Here is a 19234-nt window from a genome sequence, read left to right as displayed (position 1 = left end):
AATATAATGTATCTAAGTATACTGGATGTTATTCTCAACAGATACAGATGAATGTACACAAGTACCTTTGGTTTGTGGTCCAAACTCAAACTGCACCAACAGCAATGGGAGTTATAATTGTTCCTGCTGGAATGGGTATAAGGCCCAAGATGGAGCCAAAGTGATCAATGATAACAATCCATGCCAAGGTAAGCATGAGCATTATTTTTTTAATTATTGTGCTAATAAAAAGTTAAGGTTACAGGAGTAAAGCAAAAGACAGACGAACAGACCAACAAGGAGCTGTGTCTTATAGTACCAGCGGGAGGTTTAAGTGTAAGTTATCAAGGACATTTGATCACTGGGTCTTTGACTATAAAACTTATTTATTCACATTAGAATTTTCAAGCCTATTTGATCTATTTTTGACCTATTTGACCTATTTTTCTATGTTTAGTTCATGATAATAAATGCACATTTACTTATACTGTATCTGAGGATAAGTGTGGTATGATTACATGAGACTGATCAAACCTGCAAGGTAGAACGTAACATGTTTTAATAGATGTATTTTAACTTTGACATTATTATATCAGCTTTCGTATCATAGCAGATTATTTCACAGATATATTGTTTGGTTTTTGTTACAATAAATTAAAATGCCACATCCACTGCAATGCATATTTATACACAGACTCAGCTAAGAGCAGGTTGGTGTGCAGCAAAGTTTCACAGCAACTGAGGAGAACATTCTGACAGTGTGGAATGAATGAGAGACGCATATGATGCAGGGTTGAGCTGTGAAAACTAAAAGAAAAGAACAGACAGCATTGCAGAGTTAACTGTTTTCTGTGGAGAATCTGATGTTAAAGAACCTCAAAAAGAGTCTCAAGCCTTTGCTTGTTTAAGAATTTTTTGTCCTGGACCAAATCACCATGCAATACTGTATATGAATCTTACTCTGTCCTCATGTTGCTGCTACATCCACCCTCAGTATGAAAAAGTTGATTAATTGATCTGTTTTAATTGAGTTGATGAATTGATCTATTGACTGTAAATGCATTCTTCCTGACCAACCACAAGAACCCCACTGCTAACCAAATAGTAAGAAATCCTATACATATAAGACTTAACAGGCCAACACGAAAGAGAAACCTGCAACCTTAATAAAACAGAATACAACGCAGAGCTAAATCTACTTTCCTATAAATCCGTTTTATCCAAATGGAAATGGGAATCTGTCTCTCTCTTTTAAAAATGCATCTACTGACTATCATGGAAAGTTTTGTGATCTGAAATTGGTCAGAGATCATGATATGACCAGTGTTTCACTGTTCAAAATAAAACTGTTTACCCCAGTCTACTCTTGCCAGGTAATGTCTGTTTTTATGCAGCAAAAATATAAGGTTGCCTAGTCATAATGTGAGTAGTGTTAAAGCTATCTCAGTGTCTGAATTGGTATTTGTACCTCTGCAGATATGTTAAAGATGCCAGTGAAATCTGTCAAAGCTGTGGTGAACAATAGCCTCTACAAGCCAAATAAGTGACATTTCTATTGATGCTGATTCCACGATTAACAAATGACAGACTCTGACACATTAAAATTGATATGTAGTCAAATACACATCCAGTTGTCTATTGACTATTAATTTGTCTGTTAATTTGAGTCAAGGATCTTGAACTAATTTTTAATCATTTAAATTGGTTACAGTTCATATTAAAAATGGCATATTTTGGATTCTGCATGTAAATATTACTCCTTGATTTTTAATTACTGCTTCTTATGTTTTCTAAAAATAGTCATTAAATACATTAGGTGTTTCACATTTTTCAAAGGTAAAACAGGTTTACCTGAGTCTTTTATTGAGTTGTAATGGCGTTGTTGTTATTATACCCAGACTATTGTTTCCTTTAACAAACAAGTTATTAAAACATCTTTAAACTTTTTAATGCACCACTCAATACTAGAGTAGCTCCTGAAATTGTTACAGTAACAGCATCCCGCCACCAGAGGGCTCCCAAACCCACAGTACGTACCTCATTCAAACCGTTCTTACACAACACGCACCCTGTCAGTGTCCTTGTAAAAGGTCCTGATCTTGTTGCACCAAATGGAAGCTGCACTTGCCATTCCTCTGGTCAGATTACAGTTTCAATGACTAAGCAGAAAAATGCCACATCTGTATTTGAAATCACTATCAGTATTAGTTTTACCCAAACACACTTTAATACAATAACAGAAAGCCAGCATTGTCATCTGAGAGGTGGCAGCTGGTAGTCTTTATGATCATGATACTTGAAAGTTGCTTTCCACTCTATTTAAAGTGACTGATGATTTTTTCACTGAGTGAACACTTTAAAATGTTTTTTGAAAGAATGAAGAAGAATACTACTCCATGACAGTGCACAGCTCTATTTCTTGACCAGCCTGTAAAACTGGGGCCTTCTCCACGGCTTTTGGCTGTTGTATTGGAATATAACATGTATATGTATTGGAAGCAGTGAACCTGGAGAACATGCTAGAAGGAGAGATCATAATTGAACTATCTTGCAACAGCAGTTTTGGGCTTTCATGCCGTCATCGAGCATCATCAGAGATAAATTGATAGTCTAAGGGCTCTGGTATTCCAAAGAACATCACTCACTGCTTAAGAATGGAGCATGAACCCAGGTTGGATGAGAGTGAAGATCCACAATATGGACTCAGGAAATGATCCTGAAGCTTACATTTCTATTTTCAACAGCCATAACAGCAAGATGTTCTGAAAACACCTCAGCACATCACACAACTCAGCTGTTAGCAGAAAAGGTATAAGCAGTAGGCAGGGATACTGGCACAATCAGAAGCCAGAGATCAATATGCAGGCAACTTCATAATTCTCAAAGAAAAGGTTCTGTCAGGATGGACAGTGATGGAAAATACTGGAAGTTCATGGATCTAAACATCTAAAACAACCCCAGAGCTCATGCTTTCACCCAAAACCTGTTGGATGCTGGCCACCACTGGTTTTGTCCTGGTGAGCTGTTCACTGAAAATATAGTGGAAAGAATTTTCCTGATCAGTTCTTACCCTGAACCTCTTGCTCTATAACCAGAGGATGTGGGGTCATCTAGGCCCAAGATTGGGAACCCCTGATTTAGATTATGTAGTTTTGTGAAGGTGCTGCAGGAGCTAAGTGCTGCAGGTCTAATAGCAATTCCAGACAAGTTGAGAGGACTGAGACAAAGTATTTAGGGTACTTTTTGGGTCGAGGGTGTAGCGGTGAGGCTTATTAATAAGGCAGAATTAAGTGTTTCTGAGCTTTCCCAAATTAGGCCTAATTTTTCTGTTCATCTCTGTGGTGCAGCCACAGAGAAAGAATTCATGCAAGCTGATTTAAGATGTTTTCTTGTGATAAGAAACCAGCTCCCAAAGGGGGATGCACTTAGCTAAGCCTGGCTATCATGATCAATGGTCATCCATTGGCGCCTATCTGTCTAGGGAGTGCGAGTTGGACATCTGGATTGCATTCCTAAGTGTCAGGAGTAAGTGACTCATATCTCACCTTGATCAACCAATCAGGGACTGGTAGGGCCGAGTAACCCACGTGGGACTCTGATGCCCATGGAACTTTCAGCCAATCAATGAGCTGAAGTTCCTCCAGGTAAAAACAGGCAACACAGAGATTCAGACAAGATTCAGAAGGGATTCTGGAGAGGATTCTGTGGACTGTTCTAAAGGGAATTCAAAGGAGAATTCCAGGGCAGGACGGCCCAGGAGCAGAAGGCTCCCAAGGGCAGGACATCCTCGCAGCGCGCCTCCTGACCATCCTGAGACTCAGCCCGGACAACCACGGAACGGCCAGTGTGTCCGAGTGCCAGAACTTTTCTTTGTTCTAAGAGTCTAGAGTGGAGGTTGCCAGAGAGTAACCAGCAGCAGGCCTCGTGAACAGGTCGGAACTGTGGACAGCTGAATCACTATTCAGAACTAGCTCTTCATTAGGAACGAACCGGTCCTCTTCCTGACTTGCTGGGACCCACAGTCATCTTTTCTCCTGTGCACAAACTTTGCTAGTTAAAGCCAACACTAACTAGCCGGTCAGTGAGCATCAGCAGCGCACCGTCGCAAGCCGCACAGCACAGCCTGGCACCGAGCCAGAGAGCGCGGATTGGACAGCAACAGCCTGCAACTGTTTCTTTGTGCCCGCAGGAGATCTGAATCCCCAAAGATTGGATGAGTATTCAACTTCAATGCATTACAGCTCAAGAATTCAATTGTTATCCCAACCAGTTGATATCAATTTAATTCCTAAGAGTTATGTACTTGTTTCGAGTATCTAATGTAGAAGTTATAACCAAGTTCATTTATGAAACGGTCTTAATGAATGATATACTGAACGTATGTCCTCTTGATATATGTAACACTTCATAACTGATTGAATATATATCTTTTGTATTCTGATAACCCTCTCGATAAGATCTGTTAGTTTAAGGCATATTCTATGTATTAATAAATGTATCCTCGTGTATTAGTACCTGTGTGTGTGCGTTGTTTGAGTTATGTCGCATGGTTGGACTCTAAAGCCATCAAAAGAATCAACTTTGTGATTTACTGCTACAATTAATAATTGTCTCAGTAAATGCCCAAACCCTACAGAACTGGTGCCTTCAGAGAGCCACTAACATTACATATTTGGCGTCCCTGAACGGCTATGAATCACTACAAGGGTGTGTGCCCAATGTTGGTCAATCACTTTGCTACAAATAGGGAGTTACCTGTACAAAAATGCAAAATACCAAGCAGAATTAATCAATAATTAAATAATCATAACCCCCAAACTGTAAAATATATACAAAGAATATACATGAGTGGTTGGTATTGTAAGAGGTACCCGAGTTATTTGTTCAAACCAAGTCATACAAAACACAACATACAGTAAAACATGCAAGTAACATTTGCAAGTAAGGCATCTCAGAAAAAAAACATACTGTTAACCAAATACAATGAAATCCTATATAAGTATAATTCACTCTATTGACTGTAACTTGAATATGCCACAAAAACATGGGATTTGAAACCTCAATAACATTTTAATTAAACCATCCTGAAATGTCAAACGTATTGCATTTTGTTGAGTGTAACATAACCATCACTTTATCATGAATATGTGTATTTATTTTTGAGACATGATATTTCAAAAATCAAAAACTTTGCAAGAGAAACACAGCATAATAATAATAATAATTGCTTACACTTATATAGCGCTTTTCTGGACACTCCACTCAAAGCACTTTACAGGTAATGGGGACTCCCCTCTACCACCACCAATGTGCAGCATCTACCTGGATGATGCGACGGCAGCCATAGTGCGCCAGAACACTCACCACACATCAGCTATCAGTGGGGAGGAGAGCAGAGTAATGTAGCCAATTCAGAGAGGGGGATTATTAGGAGGCCATGATTGGTAAGGGCCAATTGGAAATTTGGCCAGGACACCGGGGTTACACCCCTACTCTTTTCGAGAAGCACCCTGGGATTTTTAATGACCACAGAGAGTCAGGACCTCGGTTTTACATCTCATCCAAAGGACGGCACCTGTTTACAGTATAGTGTCCCCATCACTTTCTTTAAATAAATTAAAAAACTAGAAATAATCATAAATACAGTATTATTTATAGCAAACTGTTATTTGTATTAATTTGAGACAGCAATTGGCTATGTGACAGAAAGTAATCCAGCTAATCAAATTATATATGGTTGTTAAGATAACATATATTAAGGAAGAATTTGTAATTGGCAATTTCATTTATTTTGGTTTCATATGTATTTCATATTTTAAATATTAACATTTTGATGTGTACAATCACACATATTTGAACAGAGTTGACTGGTCCCTGCAGCATACTATCACAAATATGTGACTAGAATGTTACAAACGGAACATTCTCATAATGATGCAACAATTTCAGAGTTTTGTGTTTTCTGTTTAGCTAGTTAATATGGGCATATACTTAAAAACAATAATTCTTCCCAACTTTCTTCAAAGTTCAGTCCTGCTGGGCAGTGTCTTAAGTATACAAAATAGCCACACATCTTCCACAAAACTGGTGAATAATTTGGATTACCTCACAGGAAAGCATGTTATAATCTATTGGATAAAATTATCTGAGTAATTATGGGAAAATATATGTAGCCAAATGAGTGAATTAGGAAATGGAAATAGAAAGTTGAAGGTGATATTGAGCTGGCAACACAGTACATGATCCCCTGTCACAGACTGAAGAACAGTGAGTCTGTCTCTAAATGATGGTGTGTTTGTCTTGTGAATGTCTTGTGTGTTCTGTTGATTGTATATACTTTGGCGACATTTTAATTCATCTGTCATGCTAATAAAGCTTGCAAAATAGCTGATGATAACCAGCTGAACCAGTTACACACACTGGATAGGTTAATAATGCCCGCAGTTTCCTTTCTCAGTCTGTCAGGAGGGAGGGGGTGAAGTTAATTACTGTCTCCTGCCTTTCTTCCTCAGACTAATATTCTCAGTTTAATATCTGATACATCCCCAAAACAAAAACTGATGCCATAGTTTGAAACAGCACATGGAAAGAGCAGCCAATTTGGGGATGTAGGGGTTTGCAGTGATGTTTACTGAGGTCTGGAAGGTCCCTTCAGTAAAAAACAGTTTACCTTAGTATACCTAAGTAAGTTGTGGATTAATGATTATCAATTAAAACACACAATATAAGATCACATTAAGAGAAAGCAGGAAAGAAACAAGAAGCAGGGAATAAGACAGAGGAGAGATAAGAATCTGGAAGAGTTGGGACTTGTAGCTTGCGCCAGGTGAGAGCCCCTACTTCATAATCGTCCAAACCTGACTGGAGCTAAGTATTTGAACCTTGCTAGAGAGAGCGTGCTACTCTGTGTTTTTAGAGGACCAGAAGGTTAAGCTTCTGAAATGCCTTGTTTTTAAATACTGTACATAGAGTAACTTGTGAGTTGTATGTTTTGTTGTGTGTAGTGTAGTTTGTGTCTTGTCATTGTAAGAAATATTTTTTAACCAAATGTGCCTGGATTATTACTCCTCTCACCAAAGCTGTGCAAGAGAACAAAGAATTCACGTGCGTCTAATTATACCAGCCATTCAGGTATATTCTGGAAAAAGAACTTACGAATTGGGGGTTATTGTGATTTCACTTATTGACTAAAACTCTTGGTCAATTCCTGATTTTCATGATTTTCTTAACCCCCAGCCCCCCATTTGTAACTACATTATATATTTGCTAATAATATAGCTCATGTACTGTAAAATGGAAGATGTTCTTGGTTTTTATTTATCATTAGTTAAAGTGCAATTTAACAAATACCGGTGAAACATATAGGCTGGTACAAGCTTTATTATAAATAAGTCAAATGTATAAGCATACAGTAGAGCTGTTTAACTTTGTTTGCAATGCAATTTTGTTGTGCTCTGCTTTTAGCTACATAAAAGTGGCATAAAAGATACTATTTACATGAGATAATTTGAATGTAATTTAAAAGATATCTTATCATATATATGCTGCTGGTTATTATCTGGTTTACAAATGATCAAATTAAGTAACTATAACAGCACATACTCTATTCCTTACCTGCTCCATGCAGCTTAATTCAAACTCGCCAGATTGTATTAAGAGCACATCTCACCAACCAATCAGTCCCTTGCAAAAAATAACATCACCTTGTTTAAGAAATCCAGTCAGTAGAGTAATGCAAAGAGACAGAATATTTAGAGCAGGGGTCAGCAACCTTTCAGTACAGGAGTGCCAAGAATTAGTCTATGCACTTGTTTTTAGGGATTATTGTGCCATTGATACTTTTTTAATGTTAATAATAGCTCTACTCACAATCTATTCTACAATCTCAGGTATAACTACATCTTAGCACTTTAAAAAGCATGCCTAGGGTGTTCAGTTGTTAACTGGCTATGGGAAGGACAAAAAATGTGAAAATATCTGTTCACAGAAGTATAATGATTCCATTGGTGAGAACAGTAAAAATGCAACTTTCATCAGTCAAATTTAATTTGCAGGGACTTCCAACAGATCATGACTGAGATGCTGTGTTTGCTTTCAGTAGCCTCAAGTGTGGGTAATGAGTTCCATAAGTCTGAGCACTGGAATTCAATTAGCTGCTTTCCAAATCCCCAATACCCATTCACTGAAACACTGAAAAAACATGTTGCTGGTATGAGAGCTGTCTGGTTAAATCAGACAATGTTAATCCAAGACTTTGGATATCCTGAAATTCTGATGTCAGTTCTCAAATGTACACCCTAAACACAGAAAAATGGATGTGCAATTTTTTGAAAGTTTTTTAAGATATTAGAAAGAGTGGAAAGTTAAAGTATCAAAACGTTTTGGAAGAAATGTCTTCCACATTTGGAAAAGATGCAAAACCAGTTTGATCTGCGCCTCCAACTGGTAATTGGGAATAGTGGCTAGAAACAGTTTTGCAATACATTTTTTCATTGTGCTGTTTGTTGTAGTTTTATCTTAATTGCATCAAGACAGTCAACAAAGCATGCTAAAACTTTCCTATAGCTTAGTCAATGAACACTAATGTGAAGTGGAATGTCCTTAAATGCACTGTCCATCTCCTTAAGCAGAGTTCGACAAATTCACTATTTTCACCACTGTAGTCATCAAATTATTTAACTGAAATTTCTAAATCTTGACACAAAGATTTTCCTGATGATTAATACAATGAAAATTTACCATGGAGCGGCCAATGTAATCTGCTATGATCTTTACGAATTACTTCTGTTTTCCAACCATAGCAGGGGTACCATCAGTTGTCAATTTGTCAATTCAAACAGCTTTGTTGGCATGACAGATGAATTACAGTGATGTCAAAGCATGTACAATTAACACAACATCTACAGTACAATACAAACATATCATGGATGTTTACATGCAACATACAACACATAGAACCTTATTGAGAGACAGGCTCACTGTTCCTCGGGTTGTGACAGGAGAGCACATATAGTACATACAGGCTGCCAGCTCAATTTAGTTCCCTCTCTCCTGTCCCAGTACGATTGAAAGCTATTCTGATTCTGGCATGTGTGGGAATTCTGGGATTAGATTTGTTATTTTCTCTAAGCCCAGAATATTTATCACAGTGCAACAGAAAGTGCATCTCTGTCTCTCTTTCTCCCTGCGGGTAGTTGGAGCACAACCTGTCCTCTCTTGGCAGCCAGGTCTTCCTGTGTTACCCAGTTTCTATGGCCAGATAGTGATGACTGAGCCTGTACTTTGTCAGGGCTGTTTCTTACCTTGGTCAAATATTTTAGTAGTGTTTATTTTCTGATTAGGGTTCTGTAGCATTCCAGTTTAGGTTGTGTTTGCGTGTCCCACTATTGTTGTTTGATCTGTGTTATGATGTGGTTGATTCTGATTTAAAGTGCTCTAGCAGTGCTGTCCTGAGGTTGGCTGGTGTCGGTGTGGCTTGGTGCAGTAAGCTTCTGGACCAGCTGTCTCAGAGGGCTCTTCTTTGGGCACAGCTCTTGGCTCAGCAGGGCCTTGTGGTGGAAGGAGCTTTTGCTTTATAGATGTAGCCAGTACTTTATTACTCTCTTCTGTATGCTGATAAGCATTGGGTATTGGCCTAATTCAGCCCTGCATACAATATCAGGGTTTTTTATTTTACACATGGAGGATGTTTTTTTTTTTCAGAACACAGTTTCTATAGGGTATTTATCTCATTTTATTTAATCCTGGTCTGAGAATGGACCCCACACTTCACTGCTCTATAATTCAATGTGTTGGATTACACATTCAAATATTTGGACCCAGATTATTGTAGGAGGATTGATGTTAGAAAGTATCCTTCTTATTGCATAGAAAGCCCTGGGTGCCTTCACTGCCAAGTCAGACCAAGGTATGGGTAGCTGGATGTTTGTTCCAATGTGTTATTGTTTGGTGTGAAGTGTACCTAGTTCCCTGAGATCTGGCTTTCTCCAGGAAAACCATGACTCTGGTCTTGTCCAGATTGACTGTCAGCACCCAGGTCTGACAGTACTGCTCCAGTGCCAGGCTCTGCTGCAGCCCCTGTTCTGTGTGCAACAGCAGGAACAGGTCATCAGCACAGTATTCTCTGTGTAATGTAGTGTGAGACCACATACAGTACTGCAGACTCTTCCAACATTTCTGCAAACTCATTGATATAGATATTAAATAGTTTTGGGCTGCAGCCCTAACACACCCCATGAAGAATTCTGACCTTTTTCCATTTTTCACTGCACATTTGTTCTCTGAGTACATTGATTTAATTCCATCATACAGTTTACCCGTGATGCCACTTTGGAGAAGTTTATAAAACAGTCCTTCATGCCAAATTGAGTCAAATGCTTTCTTGAAATCAGTAAAGCAGGTAAATATTTTCAGTTGTCACAGAAATTATTTTCTTGATGTCAATTCCTCTTTTCTCAAAATGAGTAATAAATGTCTAAGCTATATCTTACCCTGTAGTTGTGCCATATACTGTATGGGTTTTAGGCAACACAGTCATTGTAGTATGTCATTTGTATCCACACACTCAAGTACATCACTAAATACTTTTACATCTTCTAATGCAAATGTCAGTTGTTTGCTAACATGTTTGTCTATTTCACTTATGCATCTCTCCACTGATATAGAAGGCACAGGTAAGTCCTTATTTCTAGAGAGGAATGTGCCTTTGTTGGGCAAACCATTAAAACACCTCAACAATGAAGAAAAGCCTCTTTTATATAATCTGCATCTGTAAATAGCGTTTATGTTATGCAACACATTGTGTAATTGTGTAACTTGGTACTGTGGCTTGATTTTTACTCACATAGAAATAATAAGGATGCTGCTTTGGTTTTTCGTACCTCTCTATGGCCTGTCTGATAGACTCAGCATTGTCTGCCTCATCCTTGTAGTGTTTGTCGTTCTCACGCCCTCTGCAGCCAGAGGGTGCTCCTACTCTGTCCTGTCTGTTGTTTCCAGTGCTTTGCTGTCCTTCCGGTGTTTCTCTCTCCGTGGGGGTATATATTTCTGGGTCTTTCATTTGCCTTGGCTCAGCATTGACGTTCGGATGTCCTGAGACCCACCTACAGTAGCACCAGGTCACCCCACGTCCGCTACCTGAGAGCATAGGTTTCTATACGGCATTTCCTGAACAGCTGAGCCCGGGCTAACCCCAGTCTCACCGCTACGCATAGGGTCTTTTACGCTCTCCTGCCATTCCACAGTTCGTCCTTTCCGACATCCGTGACAGTCGTGTTTTGTCTGAAAATGTCATTGGGTATTTTGATGTGCAGCAAACAACACTCTCATAACAGAGTACAAACAGCATGGTCTTTATGTTGAACAAATCCATATTCATCTCCACAAAATGGCTGAAATGAGTAAACATACTTTATTATATTTTCACATGCTAAACTAATCATGTAGTTATTATAGTTTATGGTACATAATTCTTGTTCTTTCTTTCCCCTAGATATTGATGAATGTGCTCAAAACTCTTCAATCTGCGGTTTAAACACAATGTGTTACAACAAAGATGGAGGCTTTGATTGTTCGTGTAAAGAAGACTACCTTCCTTCACCTGGACTTGAATGGGAATTTGGAAAAACACGGTGCCTAAGTAAATACATTTCTGTAAAATTGCCAAAACCTCATGCTATCATAATAAATACATACACTGTAGTTACGAACACCCTCTTCGGCTTTTTGTTTTCTTTTCAGGTGCAGAGAAAGACATGGGAGGCTGCCTAAAGGCAAGTGAACAAGAAAAAAATAACTATTTAAAAGACAAAGAGGAAACTATGGTAGCTGAATACAGCCAAAAAATCACACACTAACAAGATCTTCTTGAATTTCTGTCCAGTTCCATTGATTTTTTTTCTAACCATTTTATCCAGTACAGGGTCATGGAGAATACTGGAGCCTTACCCCAGAAAGCAAGGGGTGCAAGGCAGGATACACCATGGATGGGATGCAGGTCCATTACAGGGCACACACACACTCACATCAGGGATAGTTTTTTCCAGAAGCCAATTAACCTACCAGAATGTCTTTGGACTATGGGAGGAAACTGGGCCTGGCAAAAATGGGGAGAAAATACATTCTCCACACAGAAAGCACCCCAGCTCTAAAACTAAGGGCTACAGTGCTGAAAGTCAGCAATGCTTTCCACTGCACCAGCATACCACTTCTAAACCTATATCCATTTTTCTAATTAACAAAAAGTGATTTGTGAACATGAGATGATTTATAAATGTTTAAGAGGCAGTCGGACCTGGAAAAGTTGGTTTTCTTACAATAATAAATACTTATTTCATGCATTTCTTTACACATATGGTGAAAGATGTCTGAAAAAAATCATAGTCATGGGTATTCCATTGTACAGTATATTTCAATAAAAGGCAGGATGAGTTGGTACTTGCAACCAAGCAAGATGGGCCAAATAAACTACCATTATCATCATTGTTATTATCACACCTTCTGATGTTACCTTTTGAGGACAAAGTTGAATATGATATTTGTGAAAGCAGGTAATGACACTACCTGCTTTAACAACACTACTTACATTAGGATGACCACTGAATTCTTCAAGTTTTATAACAATGTTTTATGAAGTTAATATATTCAGTTGTTTCATACAGTATATGTTTCCTTTTCAAAATATAATAGCATGGGTATGTTTTTTTATTTACAGACTAAACCAAAGGATTTTTGCCTCCTTGAGGTTCTCACGGAGCGTATAAAAAAGGATCCAAATGTAGTTCTTCCATTAGGGGTCAGTAAAGGTTTTGCATTCTTGAACATGCATTTGAAACTGCAACAAATATAGAACATAATTTAAATAATACACCCCTGTTTCAATATGGCATACTGTATTTTGTACATAGTGTTAAGTTCTCATCTTATGTTAGCAAAATTAATGATATCTCTCTCTCTTCTATCTGAGCAAAGCCATGTATGAATGAGATCATTTTTCAGTCTGCTTTGGCAATGTTACAATACTTCTTTAAATGATAAATACCTGTATGCATATTTGTATTGAACAACACTGAGAATGGTAACCAGTTATCTCTAATATTTCTCTTCTGTAGACTGTGAAGAATTATTTAGACATAGCTTTGAGATCTACTGAAATGCTGGCAAGTCAAGATGAGAAACTTAAGTCCCAGGCTTTCAATTCTTATATGAAATCCTCAGAAGTACTTGTATCTACCTTGGTTGACCCGGAAACTACAGAACCAAATAAAACTGTAAAAATGGAATCCTTAGGTATGAAAAATCAATTTCACCTTTTGCAGGGCGTTTAGGGACATGTCCATATTTGAGGCTATGTAAAATATTTTTTTAAAAAACAAAATAATATATTGTACCTCTGCCACAGTTTACTTCAAATGTGATGTTCATTTCCATAGCATAACATGGAAAAGCCTGTGTCTCTAGAGAATATTGGAAGGTCAGGCATGTTTTTTCTCACATTCCCACAATTAAGGATATTGAGACACTGCTGTTTGTCTTTTTGCAAATACTGTACATTAGAAAGTGCACCAGTGTAATTAATCTGGGTTTCAAGTGAGAGATGACTGCCATATTAATAAACTGACAACAGATAGGTGTACTGATTGATCTCAGCAATAAAAAGCAAACGGATTTCTTGGGTATGTAGCAAAAAGTATAGAATTGAAATCAAGATTTCAAATGCTTTAGCAAGTCCACTTTAAGAATATTATGTTCTACTTTGTGTTCTATTCTACCTTACCATAGAAAGGAGTTTATAGACTCAGAGAGAGTTCAAAGACTTCAACAAGAATGTTTTGCTGTATCAAGTGATTTCCGGGTACAGACAAATTTTAAATGACTTATGTTATTTAAAATGTTGTTGTTGCTGCTGCTGTTCTTTGTTTGTTTTTGGTGATTCCTTGAATGTCTTTGTATTGTTGCATACATGCAAATAAACGTTTCATTGCACGTGCATTTGACAAATAAACTGAACTGAACTAAGTGCATTGCATTTCATTACGTTTCACTCTACATTGTTTCATTCTATAACAAAGACTAGGAGTAGATTAACCTATGTATTTAAATGTTTAAGACAGGATCATCCCACAGGACTCATCTGAGAAACATGAAACACAGGATCCCAAATGGAAACTAATAGCAAATTAATTTAGGGCAGTGAACAGGAAATACTGTTTTATACAAAGATCTGTGAGTGTCTTGAACAGACTTCCCGTATAGTTGGGACCCAGCCTATATGTTATTTACAAGAACAAAAAGAACTAACATTGTAATTTTAAATTATTTTAGACACTAAACTGCAAAAAAACAACTAGGTTTACAATCTGTCTTATGTCATTTTGAGTAAGACCAAAACTTTGAGATACTTAGAGCCTTAGTCTGTAATAATTGTCTTACATTATGCATGCCTGAGTCATTTTAAATTGCCCACGTGCCTTTATCGGTTTAGGGGAGGAACTTAAAGAGCTCTATTACACATATTGTTTATGACATCCTGTAGATGCACACATTTACAAATACAAAATATATTTTTTTTTTTCATATTTCTTTCAGAGATTGGCATATATACATTTGGAGCCAAGCTAAATCTAAGCACAATTCCTCATCTCACAGTTAAAGAAAATACAATGGAAGTCAATCTTCCAGCCATTGCTAAGAACAATAATGGTAAGTTGTGATGTCAAAAGTGATTCGATCTGGATAGTGGTTCAATAAGTTTCAAGTTTGAGTCTTGGAATAATGAATAATTTACAGACTGTGATCAGTATTTCTCACCATAGAACACAGCTGGCATTTGTCACAGGCTTGAGTGTAACTTTGCTACCTAGCTATTCTCAGTTTTCATCCCAGCAATGGCTTGTATCTCGTTGAGTGTAGTGCTGTCTTCACTGAATCTGCCAAGTGAACTCATGACAGTTTTTCTAGTTCTGCAATTTTCTCATTCTCCCTTGGTTTAGAGTCCAAGATGGCCATATGTGAGATTTAAACAGGTCAGCTGTAAATTAGACTGAAAATGAATATATATATATTAGAAACAAGAGGTAAGTGATAAGCTAGGAGTCTCATCACTACTCCATAACCTTCAGATAGAATTAAAGAGTCAGCATCAACATCAATGAACAGAAATCTAAGGCAAGCAGGAAAAAGCATTAAGAAATAACTTTACAATGTTTTTAAATTGTTTTGGAATTTACAATTACTTCCCAAGACATTTCTCCCACAACATTAAATGTTGCTGATATAGTAAATTCTATAACAGAGAAAGTTCCTAGATGGTTTGAAGATTCAGTTTAAGACTTAGCTATTGTCACTGTAAGCACAGAAAGGTGATTAAATTGCTTTCTGGTGTTATTTTTGTTAGTTGTAGTTCTGATGTTTTAATATTACGTAATTTTGTCATTACACCAGGTTCTGCATCAGTTGTTTTCATATCCTACACTGGAATAGAAAATCTTTTGCGTGCTGATTACCTCAAGACTGAAAATGTGACAGAGATGCTTTCGGATGTTATATCAGCTACCTTAGCTAAAACAATTAACACAAACCTCTCTGAGCCTGTCAATTTTACACTGAAGCACACAAAGGTACAAGCACATGTTTTATATATCCATTAAGCATGCAAGTTTAAGGTTTGCTTTTGATTTTCTTAAAAAACAATCTTGCGAAATGTCATTACTGTTTACTGCACATATTCAATATACAGTATGATGGAGTATCTGCCTTGAACTGACTTCTTGCATACAGTAAAACAAAGCTTTTTTGCTGTTCTTTGTTAGCCAACATCAGAACATGGAGTGATGACCTGTGTTTATTGGAAAGATGCAGGAGAGAAGCAATTCTGGTCTGTGGAAGGCTGCACGGCAAAATATTCAAATGAAAATTATACAATCTGCAGCTGCACCCATCTCTCTACTTTTGCTCTGATAATGCAACTGGGCAACAATAGTGAGGTATTTTATTATGTTCTTGCTTTCAAGCAATATTGTGATGCATTGTAAGTTCTTAGTACTTTAGTTATTTAATAAGACTTTTTTTCAGGTACAGTCAGCAAGCCTTTCAAAATATTTGCAGTGTGTAAAGAATACTATAGAAATCATAATGCAATATCCTGAAACTCCTTTAATAACAAGAAACTTCAGAGCTCAATTCCAATTTAGACATATACTGTATCAGTAATAATTCGGGATTAAACAGTGCCTGCAAACGTATTTATATAATGATGAAACAGAAACCAAAATTGTCAGATAAATGATTTTCAAATTGTATAATGTTTCCTCCTTATAAAAAAAATCTAAAAATCTTAAACATTTAGAATGCAAATATTATGGCACACGTTTAAAGTCATATTTGTCATAAATAATAAGTGGAAATGATGAAGATCACTTTATCAAAATTTCTTTTAATTTTGCACTGGAATGAATTAAACTAGCTAGATGCCTCTTGTAATAAGTTATGAAGTGCTGGCACTCAAGAGGAGATGAAAAGTCAAGACCATGCATTTTGTGTGCAGATAACCTTTGTTGAATTGGATTTACTGTATGCTTTGAATTGTAATGCCGGAATTCCCATTTTCAGCTTGAGCTTGTTGGTGGAAAGGTATCTGTTCAATACTGTATATCCTGGTATGTGTTGGATTTCATGATTTCCTCTTTCATGAACCTTCTAAATGGGTTCCAGAAACCACAGAAGCAAAATGACTCCAAAATATAACAGGTCTTCCATAAAACGTTACAGAGGGCATGAGTAGTTAGTTCACTGAAGAGACTTCTTTGCATATCAGCTATAAATGCCACACTCAAGCACGAAACATCAAATAATAGTTTATAATACTCCTCACCTGGAAATACCAGAGAATTTAACATTTTTATTTTTTTACAGTTAACTCTGAATTCACAGCCAGACCAAACAAGCTTTATCAAAGCATGAAGATCCTCTAACAAGTTCCATCTATTTAATTTAATAAATATTGCACAGCGAAACAAAAAAAGATTTATAATTGTATCATGAGATGCAGAAAAACATTCTTAATTGGGATTTCTTATTTACAGTACCGGACAAATTATGTTTCAGAGAATCAGTTATTCATTTATCATTTAAAGATCTTGTACAAATCGCCTATGGCAGTAGTTATCACTAATGACCCAACTTCACAAACTTTCACTTTGCATTGAAGCACCAGACAAGGATGGCCACTCTCTCCTTCCCTATTTTGCAATATTCATTGTCACGGTTCCACCTGCCCGAGGAGACGCCACTGTTAATTAGACTCAGCTTCCATCACATCCAGTAATCTCAAATACCAATCACAAATCATAACAATAAATATGTCTGCTAAATTATTTGACTTATTTCGCTTTATCTTTGATAATGCTTCTGAATAATATAGGACATTGACGGATGGAGATTCCACTTTACTTTTACCGGATGAATAGCAGCTATCAAGACAAGCATTTTACCAAAAGTAAATTACCTATTCACTATGATACTTATCACCCCTACAAATAAATGGTTCACAACATAAGATTCTATGATCTCTAAATTTTATTGGAAAAATAAAACACAATGTATTGAAAATATAACAAAAAGAATATAAATCTGGCGGACTGAATGCACCAAATTTCCAAAACTAATTCCTAGCAAATCAACATTCATGATTTACCTTTCCTGGGTAAAACTATAAAACATCACACTCTTTTCAAGAACACAGTAATTTCTACAACCCTAAAGGCTTGGTGGAAAATAAGTGCAATCAATAATATTAAAGTGACTCCTTTGTAAGTATTCTCCAATTTGGCACAACCCAGACTTAAACATAAATAAGAATAACATTTTTTAAATATCGGGGGAAAAAGGAATCTCACAACTACAACACATTTTGGAAAGTAATATTTTTCTTAGTTTCACAGATTTGATCCAAATTTTAACATTGAAGAAAAATGTGATGTGCAATATCTGCAGCTGAGAAATGAAATCAAGACCAATATGAGTATTGTTAGTAACCCTCTGCAACCACATCCACTATTAAAAAATGAATAAAATCTCACTTTTAAAATATTATCTAAACTGTAAAAAATAATTAATACATCAAATGATATTATATCTCTCCGCATTAAAAACTTGGAAAAAAATATTTCCATTTCCACAGATACAAATTTCTGGAATCAAATTTGTATTAATATTTTTCCATGACAATTCATTCAATACATAATTATTCATAAAATACATATCACACAACAAAAAATGTTTAAAATTTGTTTCATTGCATCAGACACATGCACACACAGTAGATTACATACTTATGACCATTATCTCCATGCATCTGTCTTCCATTCCAGCAGTTTTGGAAAGATGTAATTGAAAAAAGGTCTTTCTTCACGAGTTGCAGTATTTTGCTTTACCCATTTTTATGCTTATTGGGTGATTTTTCAGTTTTAGATTCCAAGATAAAAAATTCCAGACCAATACGTGTTTTCATAACCATTCCTAAAAAATCCATGTTTAACCTGGAAAAACAGACACAATGTTACTGCAATTTTAGATCTTTTAATAGACTACTGTATATTTCACTGAATAAGATTACAGCCTCATATAAAAACCAATCCCAAAAATTTCAAAAGATTTGGAACTCTGTAACTATATCTCTACATCTGCCAGTAGATTGTAGATTTTTTATAATTTATGCGTGCATATTAAACTTGGGAAAGACATTGACATAATCACCACAAGCATTCTTTACACAATAATATGCTCTTCACCCTTCTTTCCTACATCTTCAATTCTTAACTGTAAGAATGCTTTTTGTATATCTCATATGTCATATAAGACTCAAGATGTTTCTGTTCGTCTGTATGTCTATGAAATTAATAAAACAAAAATGTCAAAAAACATGATAATGGAAGCTACTACTGAATGTTTTACACATACAGTAGTTCAACAAATATTTTGTGCATACTTCACACATTTTAACTATAAAATGTATTTTTAGGGTTTTTTTACATAAAGTGGCCAATCCTGCAATAGCTCACAAAAGTTTGGTGGCAGACTACTTTCCAGAGCAGTGTACATTGATGCAAATGATAGGAATACACACCATTTATGCACATCTCACCTGGATTCAATTCCAGACTTTGAAGCTCTCAGCATAGAGTTTGTATGATCTCTCTGTGTTCATGTGGGTTTTCTCCAGGTGCTCTGGTTTTCTCCCACAGTCCAAAGACATACT

General features: G+C 36.6%; 1 protein-coding gene across 1 annotated transcript in view; it reads left to right on the top strand.

Annotated features, from left to right (window-relative positions):
• LOC148650237 (uncharacterized) overlaps positions 1–19234 on the top strand; it is a 98006-nt gene that overhangs the window by 59284 nt on the left and 19488 nt on the right. The window contains exons 12-20 of the mRNA XM_088604924.1: positions 42–188; positions 11471–11617; positions 11719–11814; positions 12260–12279; positions 12626–12772; positions 13089–13266; positions 14566–14679; positions 15421–15596; positions 15789–15962. Of these exons, the coding sequence (XP_088461050.1) occupies positions 42–188; positions 11471–11617; positions 11719–11814; positions 12260–12279; positions 12626–12772; positions 13089–13266; positions 14566–14679; positions 15421–15596; positions 15789–15962 (1199 nt within the window). The remainder of the gene's footprint in view (positions 1–41; positions 189–11470; positions 11618–11718; positions 11815–12259; positions 12280–12625; positions 12773–13088; positions 13267–14565; positions 14680–15420; positions 15597–15788; positions 15963–19234) is intronic.

The sequence above is a fragment of the Lepisosteus platostomus genome, chromosome 13 (genome assembly GCF_059453375.1).
Source record: "Lepisosteus platostomus isolate fLepPlt1 chromosome 13, fLepPlt1.hap1, whole genome shotgun sequence".
Classification (NCBI taxonomy): Eukaryota; Metazoa; Chordata; class Actinopteri; order Semionotiformes; family Lepisosteidae; genus Lepisosteus; species Lepisosteus platostomus.
Note: the sequence above shows the minus strand (reverse complement) of the source record. Positions and strands in the feature narration are given on the sequence as shown.